The sequence below is a fragment of the Microcaecilia unicolor genome, chromosome 2 (assembly GCF_901765095.1).
Source record: "Microcaecilia unicolor chromosome 2, aMicUni1.1, whole genome shotgun sequence".
Classification (NCBI taxonomy): domain Eukaryota; kingdom Metazoa; phylum Chordata; class Amphibia; order Gymnophiona; family Siphonopidae; genus Microcaecilia; species Microcaecilia unicolor.
In genome coordinates this window covers 124,077,927-124,091,467 of record NC_044032.1, presented here as the reverse complement: position 1 = coordinate 124,091,467, position 13,541 = coordinate 124,077,927, and the positions used below count along the sequence as shown (strand labels likewise).

Sequence of the window (13,541 nt, the reverse complement as noted above, 5' to 3'; positions counted from 1 at the left end):
CGATGTATCCCTAGTGTTCAATGCAGCTCCAGTGCTATAGAAACCGATGTCTTCAATGCTGAAGTTAGTGAATTTCTCAGCACCAAAAATCTGTTTTATGCTGCTCTTCAATATCTCTAATGCCTCTTATTGGCATTTGTGAAGAGTTTACAAGAAGAGGGATTATGGTCAGCCCCAGATACCGCAGGCACCAATTATGGGTGTCTGTAAAAGACATGGTCCCACTGCAATGGGTGCACTTTTTAAAACCTCTGGGAGTTTTCTTGGACATGGTAGGAAAAGTAGCAATGATTAAATCAAATGGTTCGATGGTGAAAGAGACACCAACTGAATGCTCAAGATCTAAGAGGGCCTAGTGAGCTGAGCAAAAACAAAGAGAAATGCCAAAAAACCTAACTAATGGGAAAAAAAGGGGGAAGAGAGGATACTGGCTCTGCTCAAACATACAGGAGGAGAGAAACACTACAATTGTGATAAAACATGCTGAAGACGTAAGCTGTTTGGGGAGAAAGCAAAAAATGCGTCCACCTACTCATGGAAAGAACAAGACTGATCCAGTCCCTCACAGCGAGATGCTCTTAATGTTTCTGGAATGATCATTGAGGAGTGATTCCTGTGCTGGGCTCCATCAGATGACATCACTCATCAGTCAGAATATCACATCCTGCTTATCCTTAGAGAAAACGCATTTGAATTTCAATAAAACCCTACATCTGATATTGCTCATCTGGACCTTACGAGACTGGGAGACTGGGCGGCTACATGGCAGATGATGTTTAATGTGAGCAAGTGCAAGGTGATGCATGTGGGAAAAAAGAACCCGAATTATAGCTACGTCATGCAAGGTTCCACATTAGGAGTTACGGACCAAGAAAGGGATCTGGGTGTTGTCGTCGATAACACACTGAAACCTTCTGCTCAGTGTGCTGCTGCGGCTAAGAAAGCGAATAGAATGTTGGGTATTATTAGGAAGGTATGGAAAACAGGTGTGAGGATGTTATAATGCCGTTGTATCGCTCCATGTGCGACTGCACCTTGAGTATTGTGTTCAATTCTGGTCGCCGCATCTCAAGAAAGATATAGTAGAATTGGAAAAGGTGCAGCGAAGGGCGACTAAAATGATAGCGGGGATGGGACGACTTCCCTATGAAGAAAGACTAAGGAGGCTAGGGCTATACAGCTTGGAGAAGAGACGGCTGAGGGGAGACATTATAGAGGTATAGTAAAATAATGAGTGGAGTGGAACAGGTGGATGTGAAGCTTCTGTTCACGCTTTCCAAAAATACTAGGACTAGGGGGCATGCGATGAAACTACAGTGTAGTAAATTTAAAACAAATCGGAGAAAATTTTTCTTCACCCAACGTGTAATTAAACTCTGGAATTCGTTGCCAGAGAAAGTGGTGAAGGCGGTTAGCTTAGCAGAGTTTAAAAAGGGGTTGGACGGTTTCCTAAAGGACAAGTCCATAAACCGCTACTAAACGGACTTGGAAAGATCCAAGATTCCAGGAATAACATTTGTGGAATGTTTGTACGTTTGGGAAGCTTGCCAGGTGCCCTTGGCCTGGATTGGCCGCTGTCGTGGACAGGATGCTGGGCTCGATGGACCCTTGGTCTTTTCCCAGTGTGGCATTACTTATGTACTTATGGTTATTCTGCCAACTTTTACTGCAAAAAGTGATAAATTTAAAATTTGGGCTGGTAACAAAGGATATGGGAAGAAAGATGGGTATGCAGCAGGCTTAGAGGTGGGGTAGATTTGAGGAAGATAAAGGTAGAAGGATAGAAGAGATGCATGTCAATAACCCCTAGATTAGTTTTTCTGCTTCCACTAGACACCAGAGACCCTGGTAAGACCAGGAATGTGATCAAGGGGTGGGAGATTGTTCATACTGCAGAGGTGGGGTAAGGTGTTTTGTCATTTTTTTTTTTTTTGGGGGGGGGGGGGGGGTGACCTCAGCCTTTATACCTGCCTCTCCAAGTGTAAATGCCAATGCCTAAAATGTTTTATATCAATATGTGCTCTTTTTATGAAATGAGGAATGTACACTGATACTGTGGGCCAGCCCTAACCACTTCCTCTCCATGCCCTAACCATGGCACTCATGTAGGATAACCTTCACTTGGTAATCCTCCTGAAAAATGGCCTAGGTATACCAAAAACAGGTATATAGTAGACTCATCACGCAACTGCTGATCAGTGTTGTATGAAATGTCAAAAGGCAGTATACACAGTAGTAGCCTGGCAAGCACAATATCTCCAGAACTTAGGTGCTATCAGGACAAATTAACAATGCATATGACGAGGCTCATTTTCAATGCACTTACACTTATAAAGTTCCATAGGTTACTATGTAATTTTGTAAGTCTAAGTGCTTTGAAAATACACCTCAATATGTACAAGCACCAACAGTGTCTCCACAAAATACTCAAAAGCTTTTAATCCCCTAACATAAACCAACATTACATAAAGCCTTGTAGACAGTCCTGTCATAGACATCACATTGTACCTGGCTGTCTGGCCAATGAAGGGGGCTCTATTGTGCAGAAGAAGACAGGTTCTGGAATATCTATGCCAGCCAGTATGAGGCTCTCTGATCCTTTATCGTCACCATGCTTCCTCTTAGCAGCTTGTCCAGCACGACGAGCTGCAGCCTCTGCAGATGCTTTGGATAAAACAATGGTGTCTCCAGTAGCTGTCTGCAAAAGTAATCCAAACAACTATTTTAGTTTCATTTGCAGACTGCTGTCTTTTTTTTTAGCCTAGCCTGCTTATTCAGCAGAAACTTTGAGCAAGCAGGGCACATCATCCAACTCCATGTAACTGCACTCAAAATTATATCTTTCAAGGAACTAGCTGATTTCCCATGCTCAGGTATGTATTCTATCAGCTGTAATAAGTAACAACTGTATTTCTATTAGTGCTCTAAATACCTAAAAATACCAGATGCTCTGATAAAGATTACACTTTAACAAGAGTGTAGATTAAAGTGTGTTTTGTTTCCTTTTTACGCATTGAGATGGTGTGTTCTAAACTCAAGCTATGGGAAAATAAAACCCCAGGAGACCCACAGAATAATGTACTTTAGAATTCTACTTGCCCTTGGGAAGTTGCAAAGACAAATCAATTCCAAATTATAATGACTGTATGTTTTTTGGAGCCAAGATGAGCATGTTTGTGTTTCTTATTAAGACTAGGTTCATTAACTGTGTGCAATGGGTTTTGTATTTCTATTTGATTTTTATTTTTAACTTTATCATCTTTTTTGAAGTGGGTTTCATATTTGTTATTAAAGTACTTTTATTGTATATCACTTTGTTGCTTTTATCTAAAGGTAGTTTATCAACTTTTACTCCTAGGGGAATTTTGTGCACAATTTTTGAAAATTCTACAAAATTCTGCATTGTTTATTTGTAGTGCCTTCCCAGTTGCATCTCACTAACTACAGTTCTCTATCCCTCTAACCTACAGCAAAAACCTTAATTTTGTTTGTTCTGCCTCCACCCCCACAGCACTATCGCAGCTTTCTCTAATGCCTCTCCCATCCCCATGGTACACTCTGCTTTCTCTGCCCCCACCCCCTAATCCCCATAGTAAATTCTCAGCTTTCACTGCCTCCCCCCTCATTCCAGGGCACACTGTCACTTTACTCTATTGCTCTGCCCCCTCCCCTCCCCATGGCACACTCTCAACCTTACTCTACTCGTCCCCACACCCTTGCCATAGCAATGATGGCACATTCACCCTCCTCTGCCCCCCTTTTCCATCCTTCCTATGGCACATTCAACCCTGCTCTGTCCCCCCCCCAACTGACACATTCCCTCTGCTCTGATCCCCCCCACCATATTCACCTTGCTGTGCCCCAACCGTCCCCATAGCACATTTAATAGATATCAGCTGCTATCTTCCCCTCCACTACAGGGATCAGTGCAGCAGGAGGAGGAGGAGAAACTGAACTGCTGTACATCAGGTCACTTCCTCTTCCAGCTTATACCAGACTATTTGTGTGAACTGCGCGGGCCTCCCTACAGCCCCGCAGAGAAGAAGGAAGTGACCCGACGTGTAGCGGTTCATCCTCCTCCTACAGTGCAATCTCTGCAGGTAAGGTGGGGGGAGAGAAACCCAATACCGGCATGTCACAAAATTATGCACAAAAAGTGCAAAATTCTGCATGTTCTGCAGGCGTGGGGAATTCTGCGCAAATTCTACTTTGTGTAGTTGCACAGAATTCCCCCAGGAGTAAAAATTTGTAAATAAACTAAATAGAAATTAAAAATTAAGAATTACTATTACCTGTTTTAGCCCAACAGAAAGTACAATATTGCCCTCTGTTAGCGAAGGTATTTCAATGTTCTGGTCAGCAAAAGGCAATAGCAGACGGCTTATTCTCTCACTATAATAAAAATGAAAATGGTTTATGCCTTTTATTTTCTGAAATGTATAGATTCCCCAAGCACTGTACTCCAGGAGCTGCTCCAGTCCATCGCTTACTTACGTGCAGTTCCTGTTAATATTATGCACAGCTGACTGAGGCTTCATTGTACCCGAGTAGATTCGAAGAAACACCAGTGGTCCACGCTGCTTGTCATGGATGACTTTAAATGCCAATGCACACAAGTCATTTCCATACCATTGTCTGTTACATAAAGGGAGAATATCACTGGAACAGCCTGAAAGGATTTGGTTACAAATCTCTGCAGAACAGTAGGTCTACCATATGTTATTTTATTTTGATTTAGTAATAACTGCCTTTTTGAAGAAACTAACCAGAGGTATTGTACAACAGTATAAATGGAAGTAAGAAATAAGTTATCTGCCGTCATTTACTATGTTACTATGTAAGTGACAAATATACATATTTGATTCCACCAGAAAAAGTATACATTTTTTTGTACACTCAAAGAATCCCTAATTCACTGGAGAAGCCCTAATTATAAACAATTCTTTCTTTTAATACAGAACATGATATACATATATCTCTGTAACTCAGGAGTTACCATTTTATGGACCATAGATTAGGAAATTATTTCAGGTTATAATTTTCAGACTATGCCAGCTTCATTAAAACTTGCTTTCTGGATAATCCTTTTAAACTTCTGGTTCAGTTGCTGATCCTGCCATATTTACCTCATGGATTATTTTAACTCTTTATATATAGGAATTACATCTAATCTACTCAATCATTTACAGATCGCTTCCAACCTTTGCAAAATACAACCACCAGATTAATTTTTGGCATGCAGAAATATGATAAGGTGTCTCCTCTTTTAATTAGATTACATTGGCTACCTTTATGTGCCAGAATCCATTTTAAGGCCACGTGTATAGTCCACAGATGTCTATATGGCTATACTTCAGAACTTTTTCAAGGATATGCTAAATATATTGTCCTCAAATAAAACTGTTTTATTCTCACCTTTCCATTCATTACATGAGTTTAGATATAAACACATTTTCAAGTTTTAATAATATTCGATATACCACCCATCAAATATCAATTCTAGGTGGTTTACAATATTCAAATGAAGGAAATGTGAGAATACACAATAAATTCAGCAAGGAAGGAAGAGACAAAATTAAAACAGTAGCTGCAGGAACTGAGGTATCCACCACTGAATGCAAAGGCAATAGGCTATGAATAATATGTACCCTGAAAATGTTTTAAAGCCAGATTTAAACCTCAAGCTGTAAAACAGAGGGAGAGAGCATTCCACAAAGTAGGGCCTACCACAATAAAAATACGGGAGTGGAAAACTTATGTCAAATGGTGCAGAGGGGATTGTGAGGTTATTGGCCTGTGAGGAGCAGAGAATCCTAGCAGGTAGGGTATAAGTAAGTGAGATAGATATAGAGGGACGGTGGAGTAAAAGGCTTTATGAACCAGAGAAACAATTTAAAAGCAATCCTACAAGCAATGGGTAACCAAAGTTCTTCTTTCAGGAGTGATGTAACATGGTCAAAATGTTTTTGAGCCCGTTATAAGCTTCACTGCAAAGTGTTGGATGATTTGCAAGAGATAAATATCTTGTTTACGAGATCCATAAAGCAGGGAATTACAGTAAACTAACCAAGTCATCACAAATGAGCGGATCAGAATACTATTCCTGCCGGAATTCTGTGCTGCTAAAAGAAAAAAAAATCTAAATTTGGTGCACAGAATTTGTAAATTCTGTAAAATTCGGTGTACAAAATTTGCAAATTCTGCAAGTTTATTAACCGTTTGAAGTCTTGGTAGCCATTTTGAGGAAGCAGCGACAGCGGACAGGAAATAATTGGTTTTTTTCCTGCCCCCGAAGAGGCCACTAGAACACAAGAATTGCGGCCCTCGCGAACCGAGGTTGGATAATCCTGTTCCAAACCAACCCGCAACACTTGGAGGGCTTCACTTTGCGGAATATTAGTATATAAGAAGACACGTATATCCAGCATTACTACCAAACTGGAGGAAAGATCAGTACTCACCAATGAGTGAAGGATTTGTACAGAATGTGTGGTGTTTAATATATGAACTAACAATCTTTAAACATGTCTGTAAAAAATGATCCACATACTGACAAACTCTCTCTAATAAAGAATCCCACGCTGAAACAACTGGGCAGCCAGGAGTACTAACCAAATCTTTATGAATTTTGGGGAGGAGATAAAGCACAGGCACTTAAAAAAAAAAAACCCCAAAAAACAATTGTATGTCAAAAATCTAAATTCTGCCTCAGTGATATATCCCATGTTTCTGCCCTCCTGAACCAAAGAAATAATCCTTTGGAATACATGTTCTGAGGAATCTCGAGGCAGTTCCAAACAGTTTTCCACATTGGATAGCTGCAAATACTACTACTACTACTTAGCATTTCTATAGCGCTGCCAGGGTTATGCAGCGCTGTACAAGTTTAAACATGGGGAAGGACAGTCCCTGCTCAAGAGAGCTTACAATCTAAAGGTAAAAACTATGTAGTCAGTGTAGGTATCAGGAATGGGAAGGTGGTTAGGCACCAAAAGCAAGGGAGAAGAGATGGGCCTTGAGTAAGGACTTGAAAATGGGCAGCGAGGGCGCATGGCGTATGGGCTCAGGAAGTCTGTTCCAGGCATAAGATGATGCGAGGCAGAAGGGGCGGAGTCTGGAGTTAGCGGTGGTGGAGAAGGGTACAGAAAGGAGTGATTTGTCCTGAGAGCGGAGGTTACGGGTGGGAACATATGGGGAGAAGAGGGTAGAGAGGTAATGGGGGGCTGCAGATTGAGTGCACTTGAAGGTCAATAGGAAAAGCTTGAACTGTATACGGTAGCGGATCGGGAGCCAGTGAAGCGACTTGAGGAGAGGGGTGATATGAGAGTATCGGCTCTTTGGATAACAAGAAAATCAGCCCCACTTAGTCGCTTCAGAGTCCCTCTCTCATCTTTAGTCAAATTCTGTCTGTAACTATGAGATGCCACTTCCAACTTATCAACTTCCCTCAAGACTGCAGTTTTGAATGTTTGTAAATAAACTAGATCAAGAGGTCTGGGGGAACCCATGTACTACTACTACTTATCATTTCTATAGAATGATCACACATCACCAAACATTCAGACTACTCCAAATCCATTTAAAACAAGAAAAAAACAAACGTAATTGAAGTCTTCTAATAAATGTTTCTAATTCTATCAGATCAGAAGTCAATAAAACCACAACAATAACTGACTGGATCATGGCAGATCATCTTGACTTCCTACTCATTAGCGAAACCTGGATCCATGACTCCAAAGATCCAATAATCTTAGAGTTATGTCCTCCAGGATACAAAATTACCCATTGGACAAGAGAAGGAAAAAGAGGAGGAGGCATAGCAATAATCTATAAATCCCAATTTACAGTTACAACAACAGCAGAATCCATCCTTCCCCAACTTGAAATAGCCTCAGTTAGAATAAGTCACCCCAACCTACGCGATCAACTAAACCTAATCATATTCTACAGACCCCCTGGCAATTGGCAAGATTCTCAAACACACTTTATGGATTTCATATCAAATACTTGCGTGTCCACCCAGAACCTTCTCATAGCAGGAGACATCAACCTTCACCTTGAAGATACTAACATAAGTAATGTACACAAATGCAAAGAATTCCTGCAATTATGGGAGCTCCACTGGCCAAACATACAACCTACCCACAAGAAAGGACATACATTAGACATTATAACTCACAAATTTTCATCAGAACCTATCCTCACTATCACAGACACAAAATGGACAGCCACACCATGGTCTGATCACTACAAAGCAAGCACTTCCCTTTCCTGGAAAACAAAAGAGCCACAACAAAAACAAGAAAAAAGAACCTATACTACAAGAGGCAAAATAGACCCACTAATATTCTGGCAACAACTCTACACCGACGAATGGACAACACCTACAGACTCACCCCAATTTCTACAAGAATGGGACAACAGATGCAAAGCAGTACTAGACAATATAGCACTGCTCCAAACTAGAACCTCAAATAGGAAAAACTCAATACCATGGTTTAACGAAGAATTGAAAGAACTAAAAACACAGGTCAGAAGACTAGAAAGAGCATGGAGCAAGAAAAAAGATGAACATACTCTCAAAGACTGGAAACAGTTACAAAGAAAATACAAATGCAACATCAGACAAACTAAAAGAACATACTACAAAACCATAATTGGACCAAACTACAAGGATACACACAAACTCTTCTCACTCGTAAATAAACTCCTAATCACTACACCGGTTACCTTTAACAACACAGACACCCCATCCGCAACCAACTTAGCGAAATATTTCAACAAAAAAATTATAAAGCTCCGACGCATGATACCCACCAAAACCATTGAATACACAAGCTTCCTTGAATGCCTAGATACGAAACCTGGGGAATACCCAGCACATCGATCATGGACCAACTTCGAAAAGATCTCAGTAGATGAACTCTCACAATGGCTTAAAAAATACGCCACGTCTCAATGCAAATTAGACATTTGCCCTACTAGCCTAATAAGAGCCGCCCCCAAACAATTCAAAAAAGACCTCATGAACCAGGTAAACCACAGACTCCAAAATGGTCTATTCCCCACGGATAAAGGAAACATCCTACTCACTCCGTTGCCAAAAGATGCTAAGAAAAACACAATGGACCTAACCAATTATCGCCCAGTTGCATCCATTCCGCTCACAACCAAACTGATGGAGGGCATAGTGACGAAACAACTTACTGAATACCTAACTAAACACTCAATTCTACATGAGTCCCAATCAGGATTTCGATCAAATCATAGTACCGAAACTGTACTAGTGTCTGCAATGAACTCATTCAAAAAAACAATTGCAACTGGTAAGAACATACTCCTACTACAATTTGACATGTCTAGCGCCTTCGACATGGTTGATCATGGAATATTACTTCATATACTAGAATACTTCGGAGTCGGAGGCCCAGTTCTCAAATGGTTCGAGGGATTCCTCATCACCAGATCTTACCAAGTAACAACGAACGCTGAAAGATCACCTCCATGGATACCGGAATGCGGAGTTCCTCAAGGATCCCCCCTCTCACCAACTCTTTTCAACCTAATGATGATACCACTAGCCAAACTCTTAGCTAATCAAAACCTTAACCCATACATATATGCAGACGATGACACGATCTACATCCCGTTCAAACATGATCTAAACGAAATCACCAACGAGATCAACCAAAGCCTCCGAATCATGCACTCCTGGGTAGATTCATTCCAGCTAAAACTCAATGCCTAGTACTCACTTCCCAATACAACACAAACAACTACTCTATCATAACCACACCATACTGCACTCTTCCCATTTCAGAAAATCTAAAGATTCTCGGAGTCACCATTGATCGAAACCTCACACTCGATACCCACGTGAAGAACATGACAAAAAAGATGTTCTACTCGATGTGGAAACTCAAAAGAGTAAAACCTTTCTTCCCGAGAAACATTTTCCGTACCCTGGTACAGTCAATAATAATAAGTCATCTGGACTACTGTAACACTTTGTACGCTGGCTGCAAAGAACAGACTATTAAAAAACTCCAAACAGCTCAGAATACCGCAGCCAGACTCATATTTGGAAAAACCAAATACGAAGGTGCGAAACCCTTAAGAGAGAAACTTCACTGGCTCCCACTCAAGGAACACATTGAGTTCAAGATCTGCACGACCGTACACAAAATCATTCACGCAGATGCCCCACTTTACATGTTAAACCTAGTGGACCTACCACCTAGAAACGCCAAACGATCAGCCCGCAAATTCCTCAATCTGAACTTCCCCAGCTGTAAAGGACTTAAATATAAGCAGGCTTACGCCACTACCTTCTCATTCAGAAGTACACAGCTATGGAACGCACTACCCACAGCCCTGAAAACCATGGACAATCTAATCAACTTTCGCAAATCTTTGAATACAAATCTCTTCAACAAAGCCTACAAAAAGAACCCTTAATGACACAAATCACCACCCAACCCACCTAATTATCAAAATACACCTCTTACACCACCCTATCTAACACCTCCTTCTCTAATCCCTCATACATCTTCTGCTTACTACCGATTGTATCTAAGATCCTGTCATGACTATGTCATAACAACACTCTGTAAGCCACATTGAGCCTGCAAATAGGTGGGAAAATGTGGGGTACAAATGCAATAAATAATAATAATAATAATTATTATTATTATATTACAATGACAATCATATAGATGGAATAAGAATTTCAGAATATTGTTACAGATAAGGTGCATAAGAATAACATGGCAATCATATTAACGGAATAAGAATTTCTGCTTATTAATAGATAAAACATAACATAAATGAGATCAGGACAAGATATAATGTTCAGTAATGAGGAAGCAAATAAAATAAGCAAATTAGGAGAGTTCTGTAATAGTTGTTTCTGGTATAGTTTATTTATTTATTTAGGAGTCAGTTCGTTATGGGGGTCCTTTTTACATGTTTTTTTGAACAAGTTAGTCTTCAGTAATTTCCGGAAAGTTGTCAAATCGTGTGTTGTTTTTATGGTGATCGGTATTTCATTCCATATTTGCGTGCAGATGTATGAGAAGCTAGATGCATGTATAGGTTTGTATTTAAGTCCTCTGCAGTTGGGATAATGGAGGTTTAAGTCAGTATGTGGTGAACTTTTGTTGTTTCTCACTGGTAAGTCTATTAGGTCTGACATATAAGATGGGGCATCTCCATAAATGATTTTATGAACCAAGGTACAAATTTTGAAAGCAATTCGATCTTTTAGTGGGAGCCAATGCAATTTTTTTCTGAAGGGTCTTGCACTTTCATATTTCGCCTTACCGAATATCAGTCTGGCTGCGGTGTTCTGGGCAGTCTGGAGTTTCCTAATGGTTTGAGCCTCGCATCCCACGTATAAGGAATTACAATAGTCCAAATGACTCAATACCAATGATTGCACTAGTTTGCGGAATATGTCCTTTGGGAAGAAAGGTTTCACTCTTCTAAGCCTCCACATTGCATAGAACATCTTTTTTATAACATTTTTCACATGGCTATCTAGGTTAAGATTTCGGGCAATTGTTACGCCTAGGAGTTTCAGGGTGTCCACAACAGGAAGAGTATGGTTTGGTGTATTTATGTTGGTATATTTGAATTTATTATACTGCGATGATAGTACAAGGCATTGTGTGTTTTCTGCGTTGAGCTTTATGTCAATCAATGAGTTCATTCATATAGGACGGTGACATACCAAATAAAATTTGATGGACCAATGCATATAGCTTGAATGAAATTCTACTCTTTATATGTAACCAGTGTACATTATGAAGGAGTGGGGTAGCGTTAGCAAAGTGCCCGATTTACAAATTAGACAGACAGCTGTGTTTTGAACAGTTTGTAGTTTTTTAAGAAGGCCACATTTCATTCCAGCATAGGTGGAATTACAATAGTTGATTTTTGTTACAACAAGCTTAAGCACGAGTAGAGTTTTTTTTTACCTATGATGGTTTAGCTGTTGCCCAGACATGCTAGGGCTGAATACAGCAAACTGAGGTCTTCCTCCACTTTTTGTATGTAGACCAGAGGAGATAGACAGGCTGAGACTGATTGTTCTTGCCTGCTATATAGATGTGATTGTGATGGTTATTTTCTATAGTTATGTTTCTAGCTTGTGTGATTGCTTAGGTCCTTCCTTACCTCAGGCCCCTCCTCCCAATAGTGGTCATTGTAGGTCCAAACTCAGAGGCCAAGGGCAATACTATTCTGGTAACTCCCACCCTTCATTAGGAAGGTAGTCCTGGATAGAAGCTTTGAGTGGGATGGACCCCCTTTTTTTTTTTGCAAACTGTTGTATTCTAGCTGTGCTGTTTCACCTAAAAATGTGGAGTATTTTTACTGGGTGTTTGGACACAACTCAGGGGAACTTTCCTTCACCTTCACTGGTTAAGGGGGCAATGTTAGGCTGCTGATGAGCCACAAAGTTTTGGGCTCAGAACAGGGTTCTGAGTCTACCTGTTCTTGGGGTCCTCATGTAGACTAGAAGACTTTTCCTCGGGTAGTTAAGTGCATGAATACATAAGGACATTCCCTCCAAGGGCTACCACCAGAAACTCCAAGATTTCATATCCTACATATCTCACTTACAGCTTTAGGTTCTCTCCCCTTCGGCTAACATGGCCCAGGTTACATGTTGGTCAAGGGGTAGTAAATTTAGATGCATGGATATTTATGACTGAGTTAGCACAGGAGAGTGACTGTAGCCAGGATTCTGCAGGGGTGGAACCTCCTGAGCTGACAATTATCATGAAAATCAATTTTATTCTTTCTATCTTCCAGAGCATAAGGATGCACTCTCAGTGACCACATCCTCCCCGAGAATGGGCCTTTCTGCAGGTCATAGGCTTCAGGACAATGGACCCTGAATGTTGTACCTTGGGCTGTTCAATAACAAATTTTCTGTGGGATTATGCTTGTCTTCTTCATTCTGATTCCTCTGTTCTATAGAAAAAGGCATTCTTTTCCAATGCCTATTTTTGCATTATTATAAGCTGCCTTGTTATATCGCAAGGAAGGTCTCTCTCCCAGTTCCTTACAGGGTGACTTCCATTAGCCCAGTGTCACCCAGCTGCTTTCTCTTTCTCTAGGGAGACTAGAAGCATGAGAAGGTGACTTCCACAATCTTTGGCAGGGAATGGATCAGAATCCATCTTCATGGTTACTTTGCACTATCAACGTAAACTTGATAGCATGGGAAGGGAGCTGTGGTCTGGAGCAGCTGAAGTGATAACACTGGTCCTGGTGGAGTACTAACAAGTCCAAGCCTACGTCAAAGGACAGAGTTAACCATCCAGCACTCCAGGCCTCTATAGCTTGGCAGTCCAGATGGTTCCAGGCAAGACAACACTATTTGCCGATGGGAGTAAAGTAAATGAAAAGTTTGACAGTGCTTCAACTCTGTTAATAAAACTTCACTGGCTCCCAATTCAAGCCTGTGTTGCTTTTAAATTACCTTGGTTTATTTTTAAAATTCTTAATGACTTGGCTCCTATGAACCTAACTCA

The 13,541-nt window shown here is 40.7% G+C and overlaps 1 protein-coding gene across 1 annotated transcript in view; it reads right to left on the bottom strand.

Annotated features, from left to right (window-relative positions):
• GFM2 (G elongation factor mitochondrial 2) overlaps positions 1-13,541 on the bottom strand; it is a 147,448-nt gene that overhangs the window by 59,595 nt on the left and 74,312 nt on the right. The window contains 3 exon segments of the mRNA XM_030193279.1: positions 2,509-2,698; positions 4,293-4,392; positions 4,495-4,635. Of these exon segments, the coding sequence (XP_030049139.1) occupies positions 2,509-2,698; positions 4,293-4,392; positions 4,495-4,635 (431 nt within the window).